Source organism: Lactuca saligna, chromosome 8 (assembly GCF_052625555.1).
Source record: "Lactuca saligna cultivar CGN05327 chromosome 8, ASM5262555v1, whole genome shotgun sequence".
In the NCBI taxonomy this organism is placed as follows: domain Eukaryota; kingdom Viridiplantae; phylum Streptophyta; class Magnoliopsida; order Asterales; family Asteraceae; genus Lactuca; species Lactuca saligna.
The window spans coordinates 20,079,869-20,106,529 of record NC_136424.1 but is presented as its reverse complement, the minus strand read 5'-3'; the positions used below and the strand labels follow the sequence as shown (position 1 = coordinate 20,106,529).

At 33.0% G+C, this 26,661-nt stretch overlaps 4 protein-coding genes across 5 annotated transcripts; all 4 read right to left on the bottom strand.

Annotated features, from left to right (window-relative positions):
• Window positions 1-1,752: 1,752 nt before the first annotated feature.
• Window positions 1,753-4,494, bottom strand: LOC145011358 (Pseudouridine synthase family protein). Its single transcript, XM_078970063.1, has 13 exons — window positions 4,341-4,494; window positions 4,184-4,241; window positions 3,795-3,869; window positions 3,612-3,702; window positions 3,371-3,515; window positions 3,201-3,288; window positions 3,032-3,116; window positions 2,851-2,926; window positions 2,700-2,767; window positions 2,521-2,590; window positions 2,324-2,402; window positions 2,151-2,244; window positions 1,753-2,012 (listed from the first exon to the last, which is right to left on the bottom strand). The coding sequence occupies exons 1-13, from the start codon at window positions 4,456-4,458 to the stop codon at window positions 1,950-1,952; spliced, it is 1,110 nt and encodes a 369-aa protein (XP_078826189.1). The 5' UTR covers window positions 4,459-4,494; the 3' UTR covers window positions 1,753-1,949.
• A 2,664-nt stretch (window positions 4,495-7,158) lies between these two features.
• Window positions 7,159-9,367, bottom strand: LOC145012254 (uncharacterized). Its single transcript, XM_078971049.1, has 4 exons — window positions 9,181-9,367; window positions 8,586-8,739; window positions 8,068-8,355; window positions 7,159-7,961 (listed from the first exon to the last, which is right to left on the bottom strand). The coding sequence occupies exons 2-4, from the start codon at window positions 8,718-8,720 to the stop codon at window positions 7,410-7,412; spliced, it is 975 nt and encodes a 324-aa protein (XP_078827175.1). The 5' UTR covers window positions 8,721-8,739; window positions 9,181-9,367; the 3' UTR covers window positions 7,159-7,409.
• A 1,342-nt stretch (window positions 9,368-10,709) lies between these two features.
• On the bottom strand, window positions 10,710-12,596 carry LOC145012006 (Transcription initiation factor IIF, beta subunit). 2 transcript variants are annotated; one of them, XM_078970763.1, is made up of 6 exons: window positions 12,279-12,596; window positions 11,748-11,856; window positions 11,513-11,643; window positions 11,347-11,421; window positions 11,079-11,225; window positions 10,710-10,987 (listed from the first exon to the last, which is right to left on the bottom strand). In XM_078970763.1, the coding sequence occupies exons 1-6, from the start codon at window positions 12,546-12,548 to the stop codon at window positions 10,862-10,864; spliced, it is 858 nt and encodes a 285-aa protein (XP_078826889.1). In that variant the 5' UTR covers window positions 12,549-12,596; the 3' UTR covers window positions 10,710-10,861. The 2 variants fall into 2 exon arrangements, with proteins under 2 accessions (XP_078826889.1, XP_078826890.1); XM_078970764.1 differs by having other exon boundaries at window positions 11,079-11,222.
• A 1,639-nt stretch (window positions 12,597-14,235) lies between these two features.
• LOC145011338 (E3 SUMO-protein ligase SIZ1-like) lies at window positions 14,236-19,132 on the bottom strand. The gene is made up of 15 exons (XM_078970038.1): window positions 18,752-19,132; window positions 17,928-18,008; window positions 17,755-17,797; window positions 17,589-17,661; window positions 17,220-17,498; window positions 17,022-17,090; window positions 16,826-16,916; window positions 16,637-16,712; window positions 16,481-16,554; window positions 16,281-16,388; window positions 16,042-16,203; window positions 15,827-15,931; window positions 15,625-15,705; window positions 14,855-15,332; window positions 14,236-14,755 (listed from the first exon to the last, which is right to left on the bottom strand). The coding sequence occupies exons 1-15, from the start codon at window positions 18,776-18,778 to the stop codon at window positions 14,604-14,606; spliced, it is 1,899 nt and encodes a 632-aa protein (XP_078826164.1). The 5' UTR covers window positions 18,779-19,132; the 3' UTR covers window positions 14,236-14,603.
• Between the last annotated feature and the right edge of the window lie 7,529 nt (window positions 19,133-26,661).

Genomic DNA, 26,661 nt, shown 5'->3' with positions numbered 1-26,661 from the left:
TGAGATCATCACTTTATAAGAAGAAGAGCAATCATAGGAGAAGAAGAAGTCATTCGTTCATGAAGAAACCCTAAATCGATTTTTAAAGGAGGAATATATCATTTATTGTTTTATCAATAATTATTATGTTATGTCATAATAGTTAAGCAAAGTCATCATTTAACCTGTAAGAGCCAGTTACCGGCGGGTAATATTTGAACAAAACATATAGTCTGTTGGTGTTTTTTTTGTACAAAAAGTTTACTTGGATGGTGTTTTTTGAACATACGAAACTTGGATGGCGTTTTTTGAACGATTTTGAAACAAAGTTACCCCTTTAAGTCATTTCCTCTTATTTTTTCCTTTACTTATTTTTTTACCGGTAATTGTCGGTTACCACAAGGTCAAATTTGAACAAAAAAAAATGTACTTTGTTGGTGTTTTTTGTATAAATGTTTTACTTGGATGGTTGTTTTTTGGACACACCAAACTTGAATGGTATTTTTGAACGATTTTGAACATAGTTACCCATATAAGTCATTTTCCCAAATTCTATTAACCAATTTGTCCAAATTCATCATTAAAACCGTAGCAGATGACGAATTAACACTCACATATTCAAGCTCAACTTGCGAACAGAAACTGAATCTGAACAAAGAGTGAATTGAGTGATGTTCGACATTTGCTAGCTCAACAACACACCCAGCGAAGTCTGCAGACCTTGTTATTCTCCAAATTGTGCATTGTTTTCTTCTTCGTTCTATCTTCCTTCTTCGAAATTGTTGGAAAAAACAAACAAACCCAAAATCCCAAATTCTTTTATGAACAAAGTTGTTGAATTTTTAGTCGCCATCGTCATTGTATTGATAAAATTCATTATCTTCTTCAAAAATTATAAGGGTGAAATGGATGATTGTAGCTAGAGATGAAGAAACATGAAAGGAGCAAGAGAGAGACCATTGCATATTATTTCATTTAGAGTAAATTACACGAATGGTCCCTATGGTTTGGGGTAATTTGCACGTTTGGTCCCTAACTTACTTTTTTAACTCGGAAGGTCCTTACTGTTTGTTTTTGTTACGTGTTTGGTCCCTTCTATTTGTTTTTGTTACGCGCTTGGTCCCTATCTTACCTAAAAAGATTATTATTTGATTAGAGAAAGATGATGGGATAGGTAGGGTAAGGTGAGTGGAGTGAGGTTGGGAGTGTGTTTATTTAAATAAATTAAAAAATCAAGGGCAAAATAGTCTTTTTAGGTAAGATAGGGACCAAGCGTGTAACAAAAACAAACAGTAGGTACCTTCCGAGTTAAAAAAATAAGTTAGGGACCAAACGTGCAAATTACCCTAAACCATAGGGACCATTCGTGTAATTTACTCTTTCATTTATTAAAAAAATAAGTGAAAACATCATAAATGGTCCCTGTGTTAATGAAATGACGAAAATATCGTTTAGTTAACAGATAAAACTTAATGAAGCTAACAAAAAAGACTAATTGTCAAAAGTTTTAAAAGCACAAACCATCTATGTTTTTTAAACCACGAAAACTAAACTTCTGATCTGAAGAAATCACATAAACCATTTATGATGTTTTTTCCTAATTATCACTTTGATTTTTCAAGCATGTGAATCTGATTAAGGTAAGATTTCTCAAAAAATAGAGTACGTTTTTAGAAACAAGTTTTAAAGAGTTTTTACAAGCCTAAACTTTTAGCTTTTATTTTTTGAAATGTTTCTTATCTTATAGAGTCATAGTGTTTTTTGAGCACTAATGTTTTCAATGTTTTATAGAAGAACAAAATCCACAAATAGTATGTTACTCATTTACAACATTAACCCGTATGCATAATTCATGCACTCTTGAGCTTCTAAAAGATCAAGAACTAACATCATAATTAACAAATAAACTATTGTAACATATTTTAAATATGACAAGAAAATGTTATCTACTTCTAGTCAACTCGATATGATCACTCCTGATTTGTTGATTCACCTAAGAAAACGGGTGGTAGTGGAGCTGTTATTTTACACAACTGCAAGCAAACAGAATCTTAAATCAAACTATTTAAACAAGCTACACAAATACATTAAAGATTTAGATATATTATATAGAAATACTTAATAAAAAATATTGCATCATACTCATAATGAAAAATCTCATAACATAATACCTCATTTGTGATTGGATGACAAAGAATTAACTGATGAGCATGCAAGTAGTAACCACAATCTCCAGGAACAGGATTTGAAGGCTTGTTATACCCTCTAAAAATACATTTTTTTTTTAAATAATCTAAAATATTTATATAAATGAAGATGAAGATAATAAAAAGAAATATGTTACCCATCTTCAGCAAATGTTTCATCAACAGTTTCAGGAGCATAACACTTTGGTATCCCACCATTAACATAAAGTGGATCACCTGCCAATATTATTATGTGCTCACAATTTACTTCTTTTGAAACCTTTTTTTCATTTTTTTTTCTTTAAAAAAATATAAAAATGAAATTTACTTTTTTTTAATCAAATGATTTGTTTACCTAGCAAAGGATGTCCAATGAACGAAAGGTGAATTCGGATCTGGTGGGGCCTACCAGATTGAATCTCCACCTACTCACATTCCAAAAAAAACACAACCATGAAATTTAACATTTACATAAAAAATATATATAAATACAATTCATGAGCATAATTCATATACATCTTTAAATCTTATTACCTGAACAACTGTGTGGTTATTTTTTACATCTCTTTTCAAAACATGAACTCTGCTCAATGCTGGCTTCCCTGTTTAAAAAACAGACATAATAAAAATTTTAAAAAAAAATTACATTTATAACCACAGAAATATAATTATAAAGTGAGAAAACCTGAAGAAGAAGCAACATATAACCCTTTAGCAACTCCAGGATATTTCAATGTTCCAATTGGTTCTTCAATGACAATCTGTGTAACACAATGTGTTTATATTGTAATAATACATTTCAAGATTTTAGCAAAAAAAATAAAAAAGTTACATGTCATAAAAGGAAATATGTAGAAGAGATTCACCTCATCATCATTTATAATTCCACAAACTAGTGCCCTGTATATCTTTGACATTTTCACTACCTTGTTGACCTCATTGTTGACTTTTCTGCTCACATAAAGATTATATTAGCAAGGCTAATGAAATTATTAATTATTAATTTTCCAAAACATAAGATTTTTATTTGCTAACCTGTTACCAACAACCTGTGATGTTTTTTCAGCAAAAAGAGCTGCAAGCTTAGTTTTTGCAAGCTTTGTTTTTGCACAAAGTAATATTCCTGTCATAGAGAAGATTATGAAAAAAAAGAAATATTATATTATTATCTAAATCATAAACAATTGTTCATTAAAAAGTGTTACCTGAAGTTCCTCTTCCAAGCCTATGAACTGGAACAGGACATGATTCTTGATTCTTCATATGCCATTGAAGCTGTGTGAGAACAGTTCTTAGTTGAAATTGTCCACCAGGTAAAACTTGTAAACCAGAGGGTTTATTTAGAGCAATCTGAATACAATGAATAAACATCCAAATCAGTATTTAAATAAAACAATAATAAACAAATTTGAATGATTAACAAACACAAGTTTTTGATCAAACTACCAAATGATCATCTTCAAACAGAACTTCAAGCAAGTGTGGTGCATATGGTTCTTTCCATGGATGTCTGTGATATACTAGTTCCCTACCAATCCTATCAAATACAAAATGCCAGAACTCAGAATAAGTGAAGAAATAAATTTATTGGCTAAAATGAAACAAAATCTTGATAGGTGGAAGGGTAACCTCAGAACAGTCTTTGGATCAGTGATAACTGTACCATTAACTGTGATCTGCCCATTTTCGATTCTCTGCAACCAACTGTTGAATGTTTAGTACTATGAAGAAGTAAGACACACCTCGGGTTTGCGATTAAAACTGAATCTTATTGAGCGAAATCGTTAAAATCCTATAGTAAAACCCTAATTTGAAACCAAAAAAAGACTGAAGAAATCATTCGCTCATCGAGTCTGAACTTTTATACGCTAACAGTTGAGGTTTTCGATTGTTATTGAACAAATTTGTTTAGAGAAAGCACAGATTTACCTACATCGATGTAATGTAGCTAGCGATCTTATGAGACTCGACAACATTTTAAGTAATGTTTTATTTAATTATTCGTAATACAAACTTACCCTAGTAAAGGAGCTGAACTCTGATGCTTGATAGAGTAAAAGTCAATCAACGTCAAACCTGCACAATTTAAGGTTAGAGTTTTAAACCATCTTCATTCGTTTTCTGTGCAATTAGAGAATCGTGCGTGTGCATATGCTTAGAAAGGGGGAGAAGGACCGGAATCAGGTGATCGGACAAGGTCACGATAGGTAAGGCCGTCGTTGAACTCTGGCCAAGGCTTTCCAAACGTCGCCGGAGATGGACTGTCGGGTGTATCTTCATTGTTCGGAGACATATTATGCCAAACAATCAAAACTTTCGTGTCAAAAACAAACATTAATTGTTTAAACGTAAATTACAATTATAGTCCTTATAGTTTATACTCATCTGCAGTTGTAGTTTACCTTTGAAATTATTGAAATGGCTCATCTTTATGGTTACCTTCTAAGATGCTCCATTAGATATGTCCGTTAGATATGTGTGAAATTAACAAAATGTCCCTCTTTAGGATCTATCATTTTGTCTTCTTATTATGTTTATTTTAAGTGCTTATTTTCAAAAATTAATTTAGATTGTCCTTCGATTGGTTAAAAGTTTCATATATTATCCTTCGTTAGTTTAAATTTATAACCCCTTTTTATTATTATTTTGATTTATTTTTTTTCTTCTTATAATTATTTATAACGTACAAAAAAAAAAAAAAAAACATCTTACCCACCTTATCCTAACCCCTTCCCTTTAAACTCACTTTTCCCTTGAGCCACCAACAAACCACCACCGAAGAAGACACTATCTTGCCAGAGAAGAGAGTCATCGGACTATCGACGAACCATAACTCTCTCTCTCTCTCTCTCTCTCTCTCTCTCTCTCTCTCTCTCTCTCTCTCTCTCTCTCTCTCTCTCTCTCTCTCTCTCTCTCTCTCTCTTAGTATGAAACATACACACACACAAACAAAAAAACGAAATTTGTAGACAAAAAACAAAGATCGGTCGAGAGCTTTTCAGCGATTGAGGGGGCTTACAGGTGGCGACAACAAAGAAGATGTTTGACCAGAAGGGGCGACGAGTATCTTTCCGACAAAGGGCACCAGGTATGCCAAACACATTTTCCATTGGCTAGGGTTTCGTCAAATGTGTGTCGCCATCGACGTCGTTTGGGGTTTCAGAATCACTGCCTCTAAGATCTTTGTCCAGGGTTTCGAATTAGCAGTTTAAGATCATCAACTACATCGTCAAAGGGTATGGATCGTGAAAGCCACCGTCAGGAACTACTCTGCTTACTTGATCGTGAAGGCCACTGCCACCTAGGGTCTCAGATCTAAGATCTTCGTCGCTAGGTTTCCGAACAGCCACCACAGGTTTCAGATCGAGCTCCACTATCAAATTTGAGAAAGAGGATAAGGAAGAGAGGGTGGTGACATAGTTTAGAGAGAGGATATGAAATAGAAAAAGACTGAGAAGGGGGGAAGGAGAAAAGTGATGCTATCTGGTGGGTTCCGATAGTGGTGGACTATGGTTTCCGGTGGTAGACAATAGTTCTGGTGGTGCTAGTTTCAGATAATGTAGAAAGAAAAATGAAAATGTAAAGAAAAGGAGGAGGGTGGGTTGGGTGTGGGTGATGTGATTTGTTTTGTTTTAATCTAAAAATTATAAATAAACCTGAAAATTAAATAAAAAGGAAAAAAAAAAAAAAAGGCAATATAGTCATTTTATGTTTACAGTGACGAAGCGTGCACCTTTTTACGATATAAAGGACGGTCGGCGTTAATTTTTGAAAATAAGTACCAAATTTGTGTTTTGGCACATGAACGAGCGACTTGCCCTTTAATTAATAAGCACATAGGTCCTACCTATCCTACCCCACATATATCCTAGAACTCTCCCTATGCAAACCATCGTCTCTAAACACATCCGTCAACCACCATCACCATCATCGTCTTCAGTAAGCTACCATAGTCTAGAAATGACCTATTGACAACGTGATGAGCAAATTTGGGAGGTAGGATGAACTAGGGTGGTAGAGGGCAAAACACTTCCCCTCATTATCTTCATATTTGGCATCGACATCAGAGAACAAGGAGATGTGTCGTATTACATTCATCGTTGCGATTCCATTAGATCTTGTACAATAACATCTTGTATCAGTGCGATATACAAATCATCATTACTCATACGACGTGTAGTTAAACCTTCTTCATGACCTTCACTACTAGTACCACCTTGTGTAGGATTGTAGGATTCTTGTTGTGTCATATTAAATGTTTCATCAAACCTATCAGCCTTTCTAATATAGTTATGGATCATCATTGATGCTATCAAAATACTCATTTGATGCTCGTATCTATAATTAGCATGCATGTCTCTTAATAACATCCACTTAGTTTTCCATACTTTAAAAAGTTCGTTCAATGGTATTTCATAATGATGAGTGGCGTTAGTTAAACTTTCATTCGATCGCCAATGTGGGAAATCGCTGGAGAAAAACGGGAGAAGCTTGTCGTGATCGTTTCAAGAACGAGAAAGAAGAGGTTTTGTGCTTCTGGCATGCATCGATGTAAACAGGAGGATATGCATACGTCGATGTGAGGAAGACCCGTTTTCTTTTAAGGGTTATTAAAGGCACAAATATAATTTGAATGCCAAAAAACCAAACATCCATTTAAGAAGTCACTTGCCCATTACTTTTCATTTTGAGCTTTTTAACCCTTCACAAAAAGTCATTTAAAAAAGCACTTTTACCCTTATCAAACATTTTTTTTAAACTTATTGGCTTTTTGGAAAAGCCAATAAGTCACTTCAAGAAGCACGTCCAAACACCCTCTTTGTTTAAGCCCAAGTGGAGGTTTCGCCAATTGTAACTTCCGTTGTCTTTGGAGTTTCTTGCTAACCGTTAGTATTTGATTTACCTCACAAGATGAGTGTAAGACTGATATTGGAGCCTTTTATTGTAAAAACAACTTAAATTAAAATAAAATTAAACCTCTTACAATAAAGCGTTCATTCAAAGAATCATTTTATTAGCTTAAATACAACTTAAGTCAATACAACAAATGATAATTCCAATCACCTCCGATATTTAGTTTACAATAATAACCCCCTCCAAAACTTATAATACAGTCTTACAAAAGATTAATATTTCCAACCCTCTTAACAAAAAAAAAAAAAAAAAAAAAAAAAAAAAAAAAAAATCCATTCATCCAATAACAGATGACTCCAGTTGTCCAATGCTGGAATTGGACAACTAGACTCAGGCTACTACTGCAGGTCCAGTGACCTGCATAGTTGCAGATTCCCACTCGACCGTCTCCCCACACCGCCCATCCCTACCGTCTATCGCCTTCAAGCGATACCGTTCAGCCCTAGACCCGATCACTTGACCTAAAACAGAAGCCGCTATAGTAAACGCCATGGCTGATTTAGGCATCAAAACCGACTTTCTAAGCATGGCAATAAATGGAACAGCTGCATGAACAGCTGCAAACCAAGAAGGTGAAAATTTCTTGGTATGTTCTCTCCATATCCCTAATGGAACATTAGCAGCCATGCCCATAACTCCAATCACCAATACTTTTTCGGGCAGCGGTTGTGGCCGGAGGTTTTTTGCAAACGCGGTTTTAGCTAGAGCTGCCCGGGCCGCCACAATGACCGGCGGGCACCTGTAGTTTATCCCTGATGGTGGTTTAAGTGCCTTGGCCATGATTGGTAGGATGTTAATCACTGATCTATACGATTTTGCTATCGGGCAATTCCCATTTTGTAGCCATTCTTCACCCATTGCTTCATGATTCGAGTCTTTGTTCTGAAAAACAAAAATAAATATTATAAGAAGGCATGTTAGATCTTTTTATGTTTATATATGTTTGAAAAAGTATGTTGTGTTTTTTTGGGAAAAGTGAAAAATGTACCTTTGAAGACTTTTTTTTGTTGGATGGTTTATGTTTTCTTTGTTGACTTTTGAACATCTCGTTAAATGCATCAAAACCAAAGGCCCCACCAAACCCTGAGAGACTAATTGTAGCCGCTTTAGCCGCTAACGGGTTGAACCGTTGTGGAACCGGTTCGGACCCATGTGATGATGGTTCGGAATCAGAAAGTGGAACCACACCGTTTTGGCCATGGAAAACCTTAAATGCTCTATCAAAATTAGGACCATCTTCAAATATAGGACCTTTTGTTGCTCCCCTTCCTCGGGCCTAATCACAATAAAAGAAACTATGAGGATGGTTTTAACAACAAAAACAAACTTTCCAATTTTCCATATCAATATAATAATTGTTTTTTGTAATGATTTAACCATTTTTTGATTCTATGCAAAATACAGAAAAACACAATGTATTTTCAACATATCATTGAACTATTGTTTTTTAATCGATTTAGTCATTGAATTATAATAATAACAATTATAAGAAAAATATTAAATTACCGGTAATGGGATAGCCACGGAAGATGAAAATGAGAAATTAGTCGGTTCGTTGATGTTATGCAAAAATGGGCAGCTAAGAATGTCTCGTTGAGAAGTTGATGAATCCTCGGTCATATTCCTACCAAAAAAATTCATTTTTTTATGGCAATTTGATCTGCAAGAGAAAAGAAAATATAAATAAACATCATAATGTTGTGATCTCAAACTGTTAGTGAATTAATGAATATGTTTCACTTTCTACATAATGATGTGAATTAATGAATATGTTTCACTTTCTACCATACTCCCTAGCTAAATAAAAAGATGCAATTATTACTATAAAGAGAAACATTGTAAAAAAATACATCATTTTGGCGAATAGAATTTTGACCTTCGGAACCTAAGAACACAGTAGTGAATTAATTAATTCTCAAATTCCTTAAAACGAACAGAAAATGCTTTAAAAAAAACCACCAATACAAAGTTTAATCGACCCTAATTCTCAATTTGAGCAAAAACCCATCAACAATTCAATCTGAGACTTAAATTCAAACGAATCACACAATCAAAATCAAGCATTCAAAAGGGGAAAATAAAAAGCGTAATTCCGTCATACCTTTAGAAGATGGTGATGTGGGAAGATTGATTGAGGGAAATCAACGAGTTTAATATGTGATGAAGAAAACAGATGAAAGAATCAAAAAATGTTGAAGGAGAGTAATGAAGGGAAGAAGATGCGTTGAATACAAAGGAGGGAAAGGGGGGTAATATGCGTTCCACTTCCACACTCTCGAAGACCCCCAAAACGACAGCGTGATGTACACACGCACTTGGTCAAAGCTTGGGGGCTGAATATAAAACGACGACGAGACCCATTCTTTCTTTGTTGATTTTGTTGCTGCCTTCCTTTGACATTTTTCGACTGAAACGCATTCTCAAAGTTGCAATCTTTAATGGCGTTCTGACTCGATATTTATTTATTGTTTATATGTTTATGGTAGCATGAGTGGTATTATAAATATGGTCGTAATATTTTAATCATAATATCACATGTGTTAACAATATAATATTTTAACCAACTATCTAGCGGGTTCAACTAAAAGTTGGTTAGAAAAGGTATTGATTATTAATAAATTTTTATATTTTATACTAGTGTTTATTTTTGTATATTAACCTTTATTTACACATACTAAATTTTATTTATATATACTAACATCAAAATAGCCATTATTTTAAATTACATATAATAATTTAGCCATCTTTTTTAAAATTGCCAATATAACTACCAACATTTTGGCAATTAATTGTTTGCGAGTTTCATGATTGCTGGTGCCCTATATAAAATGGTAAAAACTTTCATATATGGTATGCACAACATATAGTGTTCTCCCTGTGTATTTTGAAACTATAAAAAAAGTATATCCAATAAGGTTATGAATTATTATTTTTCCGAATGGATAGCACTAATGAAGTAATCATTTTCTATGTAGTGAAATTCTATTGTTTATACAAACAAAAACAAATTCTGAAACGCATTAGAACAAGTTTGAAACTATAAACATTTTTAAAACATTAGGTTGTCTATGGTTTACTAAATTTAGTGCTAGTTTTGTGTATGAATATTGAATATTAGTTTCTCAAACCAACAAATAAAAAGAATAAAATAATTTTTGGCCATTACAATAATCTTTTTACATGTTTCCATAAAGATTTTAAGAGTTGCACACAAGATAAATAATATAATGTTAGTAGGGTTTGTTTCCTTAAGGATAATGTGAGATTGAACTTTGGCACGAAAGTGACAAAAAGTTGGTGTTTGAAAAAAAAAAAAAAGCATATAATGAATATGTAAACGGAAAGATAAATAGTAAAAACTAAAAACATCCAATGTCAAAGTACATTCAATGTTGACTTGTGTATTAAACTTGGACTAACATTTTAGTCAAATTGTGACTTAATTTAGTACTAAAGGATGTTAACAAACTCTACTGCCCTTTTACTTGTCAAAATGTTTAACTAAAATAAACTCATTAATTAAACCTAATCTTACTTATTTAAATAAGCTCTTAAATTCAGTTGAAAGATAGTATTACGTTTTTTACAAGTATTTCCAACAATGTTTGATCTATTTCACAAGCACGAATGTTTGTTAATCCAAAGTAATGAAACACAACCAAAAAGTTCTACTACAATGAATGTTTGTTAAGTTTTTTACTTTGTTGACGTGGCACCAAAACTCAACTAAATGAAAAGTAATGGGAATTTAATATTTTTCACAAGAACAATAAAAAAAAGAGCTATTTTGATGAAGGTTCTTGTTCCTCTGTGGTTCTCTTGTATTCTGGCTTCAGTTCATAAGTCCCTTGGTTTGATCCTTTGTTGTTATAGATACACAAATCCTTAAGCATATCTTTCAAGAATTGCTGAAAACAAAAACAACACATTTTCATGATTTTTTAGCTTCTTATTAAATATATTGAAAAAAAGGAATATGAAATTAAGGTAACAACATACTTCAGGTTGATCTGTTTCAGAAATAAGCTGCTTTAATGTCCAATTGGATTGTCTCTCAAATAACTTAAACATAATGTCTTCCATCTCTCCACGATCCCTTCTTGTTCTTTTTGTATCTGATCCTTTCACTGGAGCTTTCTTCCTCTGCTGTAAAAATGGCAGAATTAATACAGAAACTCAGTATAAACTATAAAAAAAGACTAAAAAGAAACAAGTCTTCTAAAAACATAATAATTAATTAAGACAGAGAAAAAGCAGCATTGATTACAGTTTGTGAGGGGGGTCTGAAGGCAATAAGCCCTGGCATGGGTCTCATATGTGCTCCATTATCGTTGTCAATAACCTGAAACAAGAAAGAAGAATGATAAGAAATTTCTAAATTTTTGTTTTGATTTACTTTTCATTTGGGAAAAGAAAAGAAATAGTAAAGAGACCTGTATTTGTCGAGTTTTAGTCATATACTTATTTGTTCTTTCACGACAGAGCTTCCCATACTCCTCTATGTTCTCATTATGAGGTTTCATGTCAAATTTATGATATATTTTCCCTTCAACAGAAAGCCTTCCTGAAATCCACAAGTGTCGCATTAGTCATTACCATTGTTGTCCCAGAAACAATGTCTTGATTGATAGTTGTATACAAAAAGTTGAAGAATGCTAATGCTTTTACCTTGTTTGGATTCGGAAAATACAGACATTGGAATAAAATCTGTTGACATGTCCATGGAGTAACATTTGGGTACTCTCCCAGATTCAGTGCCAAGCAACTCCATAGTAAACTGATCATATCATGTTAGAATTGCATTAATTAGAAGGAAATGAAGTAACAAGCTCCCGAGATCTTTGATTGATACGAGGCACAAATTGCTATAAATCATTAAGAAGAATAAACGCATATAAGAACCGTTTGTAAAATCCAGATATCATTCAGCAACATTGAGGATTATAGATTAACATGAATTTATTGTTCTAGACTGTCATCGCGCTTCATTTACATGCCGCATGCATACATAAATGCAAAATTGAACTTCTGCTAAAATAAACGGAGATAAGATCTAGTGAAATCAATCGAAAACTAGATTTATTCACTATCGCGATCACAAAACTAAAACAACATACGTTTGATAATTATACAGGAGGACAAATACAATTATAGGGTTGACATTTTCACAACGTGTAACAAAACGAAACGGCATTGTACCTGTGTAGATGAGAAATCGTTGTTAGGGAGGAGAGGATCAACGGTGACGACAACCTTGGCGCCGATTGGAGCTGAAGAGGCATCGAGAGGCGTCGATAATTGCGGTTGTTGTTGCTGTTGTTGCGTAAGTGAACGAGACACAATTGGAGGACATTTCATGAGCCATACGTGTCTCTCTGATTTGGTCGTCTCTAGCAATTGTTGTCCACCGCCGTTGTTAGCCTTCACGGCGCCGACGGTTTTGCTGGTGGCGATGATTTGGTCCTCCATTTTTGTAACGGCTTTTTCTGGGAGAGGAATGACAGAGGTTCTCGGGGATGATTGTATGCTCGTGTATATCTAGCGCAGGCGTGTCAGAACTTTTCCCATAAATTACGTAAATTACCCCTTTACTTATACTCGAAGTACATTTATAGCTCCTAGTTAATGAAAAAGTATGTTTTAGTCGTCTTCTTGATATTTTGTTCCATTTCCACTTTATTCTCTTTGTAAGTGTTCATCCAGAAATCACTTTACTACTTGCATTGTTTTATTTGGTTTATCTTTGATGGTCAATTTGTATTATAACTCAAGATTGTTACCATCTCCAATGATTTTAGGAAAAATGATTTAGGAAGGTAATTAACTTTTGAGTAAGTTCACATATGGGTAACTATGTATGTATTTAGGTAACAAACTTATTATAAATTTTCACATATAACTATTATGACCGGCTACAACATGTTACATCCTAGATAACAAACTTGTTTGAAATGTTCATATATGACCATTATGATCGGCTATAGCATGTTACATCCTAGATAACAAATTTGTTTGAAATGTTCATATATGATCATTATGATCGGCTATAGTATGTTGTATCCTAGATGTGAACATTTTCAAAAAGTTCATTACATAGATAGACGTGTACACAAAAAATAGTTACCCAAATATGAATAAAACAAAAAGTAAATGTAAATTACACGAATGGTCCATGTGGTTTGGGGGAATTTGTGTTTTTGGTTCCTAACTTATTTTTTTAACTCGGATGGTCCCTAATATTTATTTTTGTTACGCATTTGCTCCATATCTTACCTAAAAAGACTATTGTTCCTAACTTTTTTAGTTTGTCAAACATGATAATCGATAAAAAAAAATTTTAAAAAAAAAAAAAAAAAAAAAGTTGCGGCATATAAACACATTTTTTTTTATTATTTCTTATTTCTAAATCAAGTTAACTTTTTCATAAACAAGCTCAAGGATTAACAACTTATAACAATAATCTTCAGTATTATGGATAAATTATATATATATATATATATATATATATATATATATATATATATATATATATATATATATATATATATATATATATATATATATATATATATATATATATATCAACTACAACTGAGAAATCATTGCGCTAAAGAGCCACTTATATGATTGTATTTCTAAAGGATTTAAATATAACGGGACCTATTGTAAGGGTGAGCAAAAAAAACAATATAACTTTAACACTCATAAATTGGACCGATTCTTTTTGGCATGTGTTTTTTGTTGCCTTAGTTCTATCTCATAATAAAAACCTCATGTTTTTGTGGTATTTAATCCCGAGTGTCATAGCCTCAAACATGATATGTTGCACAAAGAAGAAAGAAAATGGATACTAGAATAAGATTGGTACATAATTACCAACTTACCCACTACCCAATCTAGTCAAGCTATCCGTTTTGTTGTATCTAAATTGATGGTAGTTATAAGGATAGACTATTTATATTGGAAATTGAAGAAACGCAATTACACATTTCTGATCCTCATAGCCTTTCGATTACATTACATACAGTGAATCCATTTACCACTGAATTCAGATGAACAAAATTACACAACCCTTCGTGTTTAAAGCAGTTGCAACTTGTAACAAATAGCATCATCAATGGAAAATGAATATGCAAAATGTGCACGAAGCCACAAATAAATAAATAAATAAATATTTTTTAGGAAAAAAAAAAAGGTAGGGTACCGTTCGCCATATATACAAAACAGATACTACTTACGATTTACAAAGCTCTTTCTTGATAACCCAAAAACAAAAACAAAAACAAGAAGATTTGTGAAAAGAGGCCAATCAAACCTTCGATTTACAAAACCGACCAGAACCTATACCACCCCTACCTACCACCTACTTCTTCTCCACTATCATCTATAAACCACACTTGTCTCACTTATAACTACATCTAAAGAGTAAAGCATAATTATAATAAGTTAAATAATAATAATAATAATTACTATTATTGTTATTATTATTATTATTATTATTATTATTATTATTAACTTTTGGTTTTAGTCGGCTGCAGCTACATCTTTTGTCCCATGATGGTTTCTTACAGTCCTAGGTTGCCGAGGAAATGTAAAAGGGTCGCCTCCAATTAACCCTAACCCTCCTCCTCTCCCATTACTCATCTGGCTAGATTCCGCTTTAACATCCAATGACCCTTCATAAATAAAAGATATAGCGACATATTTTAAAAAAAATAAATAAATAAGATATACTGATTTTACTTCTTTTTTTTTAAAAGGTAAAAAAGTCATACCAGGTGGAGCTACTATAGGATCTTCTTCTGTAGCAGAAACTAAATCGCAGTCATCTTCGTCTGAATCACTAAGAACAATCACACTTGGATCACCAATTGAAGATGAAGAACTTCTGTTTGTGATTCCGGATGTTTGGTTATAATTATGATTATATGGTATGGAATCCATCATCTCATTATTATCATCATCTTCTTTCATGTTATCATCAGAAGAACCACTACTCATTGATATTACTTCATGCCCATATGGTGCAACACATTCTTCTAACTGATTTCCTTCATGTTGGCTTTTCGCTTCGGAGATTTCCATATTTGAATTTGAATTAATATTACTATTACTATTAAATTCAGATGTACATAAAGATCCTTCCGGAAGATGCCATCTTTCAAGATCCATAAACGGACGACTCAGTCTCGTTCGCCAAGATCCGTCGGATTTAACTTCAATCTCGGTTACGTCTTCTTCGCAAGCTTGCATCTTTTATTAAAAAAAAAATTAAATTACAATTTTGAATAAATCACATTTTTGGTCCCTGAGTATAGCTGGTTTTTGCAATTTTGGTCCTTATCTAAGGTTCTTGTAGCACTTTAGTTTTAGTCACTGTTCCAAGTAAAATGAATATCTTTGGTCCTTAGTAAGGAACAGGGACCAAAACTGCAAGGGAAAAACTTTTAGTATCAAATATGAAAAAAGCAGTTATACTCAGGGACCAAAAATGTAACTTGCTCTAGAATGTAACATAGTTAAAAAAAAATAATAATAATAATACCAATTTCACAATACGATTTAAATAGGGGTCAATGATGATGTCTTCTAAGGAGTAGTTCTTTAGGCAAACAGGGCATTGCCACTGCAAACAAAAACAAAGTATCATTTATGCAAATTACAGGTATAATTATAAAGCAATCGGAAAGGGAATGGAATAGATCATTCCATTCCATCATACAGATTGTAAAAATAATAACAGTTACCTTTCTAGATCTTTGGTTAATTTGGACAAGGGTATGAAGATCAAAACATCCAAGGTGAATGCATCCTTTAAATCTAGCAGCAGTTTTCATTCTACACCCACTCATCTGCCATTCATATCAAAAAACAACAAAAGAATATATACTATAAAACCACCACATAAGCTTAAATTACTTAAATTATGCAAATTAATTAATGGTTTAATCAGAATAGTTACAGGGCAACGAAGATTAATTGTGACATTATCTGCAATAACTTCCAAATCACTGTCACTATCATCATTTGCAGCAGCCATTCCTCCACCAATGCAACGACACACACGGGAAACAGCTTCAGTGAATGATTCACCTTCTTGTTCATTAGGAATCATGCTGATAACCTTCATTTAATATTCAGATATTGTTTAATAATTAATAATTATTCAGATAATTTTTTATGCTTTATAAAAGAATGTACCTGTTGAACAGTACGTTGTTTTACTAATCTGACACCCAAGCAAAAAGGTCGACCATCAGATCCAGATAAAGATATTGTGTTGTGTCCCTCCACCAGAAACACCGAAATCTGAAAAGAAAATGAAAATTAATTTCATTTCATTTTTATTTTTATAAACATTTTTAATTCCATACAGAAGAATCAATCATAAAATAACTTACTGAAGGACCATCATCACGACCATTGGCTCCAAGTGTCTTTGATCCAGGCCTATTAATTGTCTTAACAGGAATTCCTGGAAAATCCACAACTTGGAATTTAAAATTATAAATACAAAGCATAAAAAACAAATAGTATAATGACAAAAGCTAACAGACCATTGACTTTTAGATCAGGGTATTGAGGCCATTGCATTCTGAATGGAACACTATCATTGAGTAAAATGCACCATGCCTGCTCAAGAAATGTGACACAGACTTTTAAAAAAAATAGAAAATATAAAATAAAAAAATAAAAAAATGATCCAACCTATCTGAGAATGTAATAAGATGATAAAAGAATCAAACCTGTACATCGTATCCTGATTTCTCAAGTAAATGTACATTTGCTCTTGTAATTTGGAAACTTGTTTCCACATTCTGTAGTAACTGTGGTTCACTAAGAAACACAAATATTGTATTACAATAAAACAGTTCAATTTTTCAAAGACTTAAGCAAAATATGTAAAATCACTGTATTGAAGATCAAAAATATATAACTTACCCATCATCCAGAACATTTGAGACACTGAGCTTTGCAGGACATAAAGGGTGAGCCAAACTCTTCCAAAATCTGACCAAATAAAATTTCAAAACAAAACCAATTACATAAATATTAACATTATCACAATATAAAATACAGAAAAAAAAAATAACCAAATTGATCAGATAAATAAGAGGGTAGATTATAGATTATACATACGGGTCACACCGATTGATTCTACAAATTTCACAATAATGTTGAGAAGAAACAGGTGGAGTTTCTTCAGTGGACTCTAATGGGATGATAACACATGGAATGTGTTGTAAAACATGACACTGTGGATCTGCACACTGAATCATGAACTCTGTTTTCAGAGGACTGCCACATGGACAACGAACTTTTTGATCCACAGTCTCCTTTTTTGGTGTAATGCTACTACTATCAGAGACACAATGTCCACCTGTTATTGGTTCAGTTGCCCCTGTATGTGGCATTTGTCTGTAACAATAAAAACATATAAATAAGTGTAGGAACAATTGATGTGGGCTTATTTGAAAAAGTGTTTAAAAAAAAGAAAAACAAACTTACCTGTAAATGTCATCAATTATCCTTGTTACATCTTCCTTTCGGATAAGTTTATTCTTTTGTGGACCATGAATATCTGATAATAGAAACAAAATTAGGAGGAATGTGAGAAGAAGAAGAAGAAGAAGAAGAAAAAGGTTGGAAAACAAGAGGTCTTGTTCCTATATACCTTCTTCATCAGAAAGCAAAGTCAGTATCCTATCCATGAGATCCTATATTAAAGTAAACATGTCATAAATTTTAGAAAAATATGTGGGGGAAATGGGAAAGATTATAAAATGTATAATCAAATGAAGATTATAAAATAATAAACAGGTACAAATTATAAATAATTAGATATACCTGCTTCCTCCCGGTTCTTGCAAGACCAAGTTGGCCAAGGACATCTTTGAGTTCTTGGATTCTAAAACGTGCCATTCTTTTCTAAAAAATAAAAAGTATATAGAAAAGAAAAAAGAGTTAATGCTGTAAAAAGAAAAAAGAAAACACATGAACATAGAACAATCCAGAAAAAAAAAAAAGTAATGTCAATAATAGTAGTAACACAAAAAGATAGATAAATACTAGAGAGTATCTAGGGAAATGCAGTTACTAATTTTGGAAACTTATAAAATAATCACATCAATATGAAGATTGACTAGAAACACACACATGATAGCCCACTCAACATCCTATTACAGAACTTAGTCCCTGAAATTTTACAGATGGCACTATGGTTCTACCATTTGTTCACAATGGATGCTAAATTGATACTGATAGTCCACTGTGCTACAGTTATACATCTTGCATTATACTGGCAATGGAAGAATTAAGCAAAGCAAGGAAAATGTGCACCGATTGTTACCCACACTTAGACAGACATTTATACACCCATAGATACATACATAATATACAGTCACAGACACGTCCGTAGGGATTCAAGAGCACGATCCGTAGGGATCCCAGAACACCAACTTGTCTCTGCGTGATTTCAGACAATATGGGCAAAAAACATAACAATATCCCCGATAGCTGTAATTTATTCGAAAATCAATCACAAGGGAAAATTCAACCGCATAACATTCACATTCCGCAGCAAATCAATCAAAATTAACATCCGTAAACATCAATTACGACTATACTGATCATAAAAACACCATAAACTTTTTAATCAAGTGAAAAACTACCTTGTATTCAGGCACGATATCATCCATCTCTATTCAATCTTCTGTTCCAAATGAGCGGCACAAGTTCAGGTAACTAACCGGATTAATCAAATAGCAATTTACTGTAATGGTGACCGCAACGGTGAATTTTAATTAATCGAGGATTAGGGATCCTGAAAAGTGCGTGCTCTTTTGGTGGATTAGCTTGTGTTTTTGGGAATGGGCGATTGTAGTTGTAGTAATTCGCGGTGATAGTCAGTTGAGAGTAGAAGATGAAGGAGACGAAGAAGGCGGAGGCGATTAGTGGCGAACTGGTAGCGGTGTGACAGCTCGGGGACCGGACGTCAAACGAGGGTTTTTCGGTAAGGGGATTTTTAGTTTCCTTGCTTTTATAGTGTCAATCGCATCAAGGTTTTCGTATTTAACTTCACATTCATCGATCATAGTTAAGAAATAATCCTTTTATACTTTCTTCAAAATATATTTTTAATTATTATTTGATGAACAATTAGATGATACATTTTCAGCCCATATATAGTTAAATTTGTTAATAAAATTATACCAAATTCATCTAAGAAAGTTTGAATCTTATACAAATTCTATGAAATTATTCTTTAAAATAATCATATTTTGTGGTAGCAGGTTACCATAAAACAATAGTAAAAATATAAAACTGTAATCAGCCGAAAACTTGGTCTGATATAAAGTTGGTCTGATATAAAGCATCATATAAAGTTCTGCAGGTTCAAATTTATTCTTCATGAGAAATATTAATAATAGATTCACGGTTACTGTCTAATGACACTCGATATGATTCACGAATATTAATGTTTTGATATAAAGCATCGTATAAAGTGCAGCAGGTTCAAATTTATTCTTCATGTTAAATATTAATAATAGATTCATGATCTCCGTCTAATGAAACTCGATATGATTTACAGGTATTAATGTTTTGTTGGTTCTCAACATATGTTTTGTTGGTTCTCAACATATCATTCAATACATGTAGACTGATGTAATCATAATTTGTTATTGCTAAAGAGTCGCAATGAGACCTAATTTTATCTGTTTGAGGGTTTGAAGTTTATATCTTAAGATCAGTGTCCAGTATAGTAGTATTTTTCATGTGATTATTGGCATTAGTCGAATTGTTGGTCATTCATCATAATCTCTATTCGATTATGTTTCTATATAGAAACATGAGTATGTCGTTTCCAAATTGATATTGATATGATCTCGACTCGATTGCAATCCCTTGAACTTTGTGGATATGCTCACTACAAACTTTCATAAGCCTTTACTCGTCCATTGTAATTAAGGCGTTTAAAAGGTTTATTGCACGTGCTTATTGCAATCGAGTACCCCAACATAAATAGAAGGCTAGTTAGTTTTTATTTTATTATTTTCATTTTAATTATTATATTTTTTATTTCTAATGCATGGAGGACGATGCAAAGCTCAAAGTTGGGATGAGAGTCCTATGGAAATTTTGCAAAGGTAAATACTAAATACTAAATTAATGTTTAATCATTTTCCTTGTAAGAGTTTGCATTTATAACCTTTTTGTAATTTAACACGGAATAGCCATGGTTGCTGTAAGGGCAATAAGATTGGCAATTTATTCTTCATTTGCAAAAGAGGGGAATCTTAGTGACTTATATGCAAAAGGAGAGACGATTTCTACTATGTTTAATGTTCTTGGATTAGGTGCAGGGATTGAGTTAGTTTCTATAGTTTGTTCATGAATGCAAGGAAAGGTACAATCTTTTATATCTTGCAAACACACTGAAAATGTTGTTCTCATTTAATGTCGTCCTACCGGTGACATACTCCTGTTTCTTACCTACATGTTTGTTTCAAACATTCTTGATGTCTATTCATTTCAAGCTAACAGATATTGATAACTTGCATGGAAAGTTTGGATTATTGATCTACATTTGTAACAAAAAGATAACCAATCATTTATTTTAAGGTTCATTTATTTTAAGGTTGTGATCGATTTGTTATGAACTGAAGTTGTAGGGTGGTGGTGGGACACATAGCTTTAGTCATGGAGGTGGTGGTTATGGTGGCGGTGCACCACCAAGCTCAATTAAACCTTTTAGTTCCATACTCTTATTTAAATTTGAGGTTTTCTGTTTGATGGTTTTTTTCTTTGTGATATTATTAGAAGGTTATGATGATCTACTCCATAATGCAATGGAATATCTGTTTGGTATAACTTTTGTTTGGAAGACCAGTGATGCTGCAAAAAAGAGGTACCCTTTTCCTTTTGCTCAATTTCGTAACAATTTTTTTTTTTATTTCAAATTAACTTTCTTCTTCACATGTTGCATTTAATCACCATGTTAGTACCCCTGGTGTGACATTGGAAGGTGATATATTTTAACCAAGTGGTCTCGTGATTGGTGGTTCTCGCAAGTAAGCAACATTTCACAAATTTTATAAAACAATATCTGATTTAAATGAAACCCAAAAATTTACCTTTATCTATTATTTTAATTTACAAAGCTTGAAATTTGGAGAAGAAATAACGATTACCGGCATGATCATGAATTCACTTAAATAAAACTGGTGAATTCGTTGGTTTGTTTTGATTTGGATGTTGATTTTCTTAGTTATAGTTTTTTTGGGTTTCTTTTTAAAGTTTAATATAAAGAGAATTATGATTTTTCTTGGGTCTTTTATAGAAATGTATATGGAAAAAAATAGTCATTTTGCTTTGAATTTAAGTTGCTTTTGATTCATAGTAGTATTTTTCATTACATCCTACATGACAGATGGAAGCACAATGTTTGAAGGTCATGTTGCAACATACCCTACAAGAACAAACAAGGTACGTATGGAATAGAGACTAACATATTAAAGGTATGTCTGGAATAGGGAAGCACAAGTGCTCATACTTTTATTACCATTATCAACAATGTTCTTTAAAAAGCAAAATACATGTATTATTTTTTTTTTACAATCATAACAAATTCATAATTGACTTTAATGATTTTGGACCATTTTACCCCTCTTGCATCATTTTTTATTTTGGACCATTTTATCCCCCCCCCCCCCCATTTGTATGGAAATGTTTTCGTGTTGTTGTTGTATCTTGTCTGATCCACACTTTCAATCATATTTTGAACCCATTAAAGTTCTTAATAGCTCAAGTATTTGTACAATTAAAGAGTGATCACCTATTTAACGAATATTTCATGCTTTTAAAGTAGCAACAATCAGCTAACAAGGAATTCTAGAGGGAAACCATGTTCCTAGGTGTCATCCTATTGGGTCGGTTTCTTAGAAAAGGATACTTCACAAACAAAAGGGAACTTGAAATTGTTGGCACTACTTATCTCACCCTTGTAACAAGAATTGAAAACCAGCCCTCCAATAGGTGAAAAATCCTTTTCCTCGCCCATAATCAATTGCTTGCTAACAATATGTCAATATCATGTTATAATCATACTTTAACGCCTCGTTCCCGAGTTTAACAAAAGAAAAGAAGAGAAGAGAAAAGAAAGTGACGAGAGAAAAGAAGAGAAAGAAAAGGAAAACAAAATTTTCTTTTGTGTTCCCGAGTTGGAGAGAAGCGGAAGGAAAATGAATCATTTTGTTCTTTCTTTCCAAATCCTCCCAAATCGGAAGGAAAGTTAGGAGAGAAAGTAATCCTCTCATTTCCCTCCACTTCCCTCCTTTAATGAAACTCGAGAACACCAATTTCTTTTATTTTCTTCTCATTTCCACCCATTTCCTTTCTTTTCTCTCGTTAAGTTGAACTTGGGAACGGGGTGTAAAAATCTTTGTAGGTTTGATCATTGTAGCATTTAACAAAATTCATTCATCATAAGAAGTAGTGAATATAGCAGATATGAAGGGGTGGCCATGGAATGGCTGGTGTAGGAAGTCCTCAAATGTCAATGCTTTTTACCAACCATCTACAATTTCTTATGGTAAACAATATTCTCTTAATCCATCAAAAAAAAAGTATATCTACAAAATCTACTATTTGTTCTTAATTCTGGTGTTTTTACTTGTGGTTTTCTATTGTGTTGTTTGTAGCATAGAGTGATGATTTAGGGCTTAAAGGAAGAAACTTGAAGCCACATAATAGGGTTGATCTTTATCTCTAATAGGTTTCTTGTAAGAAGCTTTGTGATTCAATGTGACATCCCCAATTTCACAGCCCGAAAATACCGATTTGTTTATGCTTGATTTTAAAAATCAGAGTATCTTTTAAAGAAATACGTTGCGGAATTTGTTCCCAAAAACATGATAATATATTATCAAATCATTTCCTGAGGAAATGTATTTTATTCAATTTAAAACTTTGGGATGTCATCATTAATACAAAAACATAAGCATAAACAGAAATTACATTCATTAACACTAGTGATTTTACATCTTCGTTAATCTCTCAGTGTAACGTAGCTTCGTATCGACACATGTGATAAAAATAACATGAGTGTGTCAGGTTGGGAAACCCGATGAGTACAATAGGGTTTTCAACCCACAATAATAAAGTTATTATGTTTTATCATCAAACAATTAACCAAATTACGCATCCCCATTATCTTCTTTATCTCTTAAGGATTTACCCTAAGATTCATCTATCACTCATTCATAAGGATTCATCCTAAGGAATAGGCACGAAGTCACATTGTCTCTAGGGTTTATACAATAGGCACTAATTCCATAGCTGCCAGGGTTTATTCAACATGTGCTAAGTCCATATCTCTCATTTATCGACAATATTATTCACGGGAATCCACATGCAATACATGTCAATGGGTTTTTAGAGTACATATGATAAACATATAGTTCACAACACCTACAGGTTGCAAGCCTTCCAGTGTTCCACAAACCGTCAAGAATAGTCCATGGTTGTCATACATACTCTGTTAGATGATGGGGGCCAACATTTAGGTAAGGGCTTCTCTCATATTTCATCCCTCACCCTCATCTCATGATCTATATCACCGATCATATCATTTATCCAACTCATCGTTTATCACATAACAACTATTTCATCTACCGATGTTTTACCCAACATTTTTGTAGATATAAAATACATATACCGTTTAAATCATTTAAAACATGTATAAAACATTCATTCAACATTCATCCCAAATAAACAAACAATATATATACACATAGCACGTATTTTATATAAAATACTTCATATCTATGTGTAAGATGAAAGTGACTATACACTCACCTGATAAAACAGTGATTGGGCAGCACTTCGTCCCTTAAAACAAGCTTTTTCGATGAAACCGTGATGTTTTCTAAAAAAAAAGGGCTTCACGAGGGCAGAGTTTTGACTTGAAAATTTTATTTTCTCGGGGACTTCGAGGCTTCAGGACTTGTTCGGGTGTTAGGGATGTTCCTTAGGCTTCAGGGTGATTTAGAGTAGCTAGAGAGGGTATTGAGAGTGTAAGAGTATAAAAATTAGCAACCATTTCCAGAGGGCTTCGCTTGCTATTTATAGTATGCTCCTGACCCTCGGTACGTTGGGCGTAATCTTCAGGTATGCGAGGCGTACTGGCTTCTGATGCTCTACGTTGGGTGTAACTTCGGTACACTGGCGTAGAGACGTGTCGCTGGTTCGGTTACCGGGCTTCAGACGCGTCGATGTGCGAGATACGTTACATCCTTCCGAAGAAAGAGGTGACGTGACCAACTTCTGACCTAGTCCGAGTACGTTGGGCGTACGACTTTAGACAAGCTTCGAATTTTATATTTAAAACTTCAAAATTTCATATATTTTGCGTACAGGCTCTGTTTTTTACGTTCTTTATCTCCACACGTAGGTGGGATTCCTTAGGCAGTGTAGCTTTGTCGGGGTGCACCTTTGGTAGCAGCGGCATCTCTATTTCTCTCTGCAAATGCATCCCATTGAGAATTCTCCCCCTGGGCAGGATCTTCCAGCCTTTCATTAATTTCTTGATCCATCAACCTGGGAGCAAAAAGTCTCATTGAGACTTTACAAGTTTCGTTTAGACTCCGTCGGCTAATTTTGACTTTATTTTTAAAGCTATATTTTTAACAGGCCGAGATAGGAAAAGTCCGTTAAAAATTCATAACTTCTTCATCTGACGTCCGTTTTCGTCTGTCTTTTTACTGTTGGGCTAATATTGACGAGATCTTCTATTCTCGTTTAGGTTGTGTCGGCTAAAAATCGCTCGATCTATAATTTGAATTCCGGGTTGCATAGTGTTATGTCAAATCTTAGAAAATTCATAATTTCCTCATACGAATTCAGATTTGGACATTGTTTTTATGCACGCTCTTGGTTTAATGTGTACTACGAATTTCATTTAGATTGCTAAGGCTAAAAAACACTTTATCATAAATTCACTTTTTACGTCACACAGCGTCGTACTGGTTCTGTCGCGAAACTTCGATAGGTCATAACTTCTTCGTTATAACTTGGATTTCGGTATTCTTTATATTTCCGGAATCCTTGTTTCAACTACTACAACTTTCTTCATAGCTATTGGGTTTATCTAACATTTATTTTTGATGCTTATTGTTATCCGTAATTTATTAAATTATAATAATTAAGTATAAAGCACATAAATTCACATAATTTATTCTTATTACTTCAAAACACGTTGCAATAGTTGACCTACACTATTACATCGTCTTTAATGCTTAGCCCAGAAACACGGGCGTTACATTCAAAGATGCTCGTAAGAAGATAGAAAGTACAGAATCATAGCAGTTGATGCTAACTTGGGTTTGATATGCCCCCTTATTGGTATCGCCTTTCTGCTTCTGAAACTTACTCTAAAACAATTTTCCATATTCTAAAAAATATTTTTTGAAGTGTGAGTAAGATGTTATATTCTTGATCAAATTGAGGTTTTTATAGAGAAGATGCACAAACATTTAGGATAACTATAGTAAACTTGAAGCTTTAACTTTTGAATTTAAATTCTTTGTTGGGTGATGGCGACTGCTCTGGTTCTCATAATCTATTTTCCACCTTATTCTGTTTTATCTAATTGATTTGCATTTTTTTTTTAATTTTGGTGATGTTTTGGTAGATTATTAAGAGATGTGTGGTTTTGATTTTAGAGATGTTTTGATGTAGGTATGATTTAGAGTCTCATTTATGGGCAATTTTTTGATCACGATATGATTTCATTTTCATTTTTTTGTTTTAATTTTGGTGATGTTTCGGTAGATTATTTCGTAATTTTTTTGTGCAGAGTGGCCATTTCTTTAATTTTTTGTAACATAATGACCAATTCTATAATGAATTTCTTTCATTGGCCAGGCCACTGAGAATGGAAAATAAAATGGCACAGAGAATAGATATGAGGAGAAGAAGATAAAGAAACTCAAAGTAGTAAAAGAAACTCAAAGTTGTTGTAATGAAGGATGGTTTTTGGTTGGTAATCTACTCATCAATTTACTTTCATTATTTTCTAAATTGTAGTTCTTTTATAAGTTTCAATAAATTTTATTGATCATTTGTGCCTTTTACTTAAACTTTATTGCACTGATGTTGTAGATGTCACTATACTATCACTTGAAAATCGAGGTAGAACAACAAGTTGAATAAGACATGAGAATAAGAAATTGTTGCCATCAAAATCTCACCCTCTTTTTCATTGTGATGCAGAGGCTTTTCATGATTTTGATCAACTGCTTAGTCCATAATTTTCTTTTTTATCTTTTCAGTGAAATCCCCTAAAAACATATGGAATATTTAATAATTTTCAATCTTAACTCTTTCATAAAATGACGAAACATTGATCGGTCGTTGCCATGTCAAGAAAGGATGGGAACATATTGTTTTTTTTTTTTCATTTTCCTACCAACAATAAATAGCAACAAACTATTCTTTTTTGCATTCATTTTCTTTTGAGGCTTGTACTAAATAGCAACCGTGTTTCTGTTATTATTATTATTATTATTATTATTATTATTGT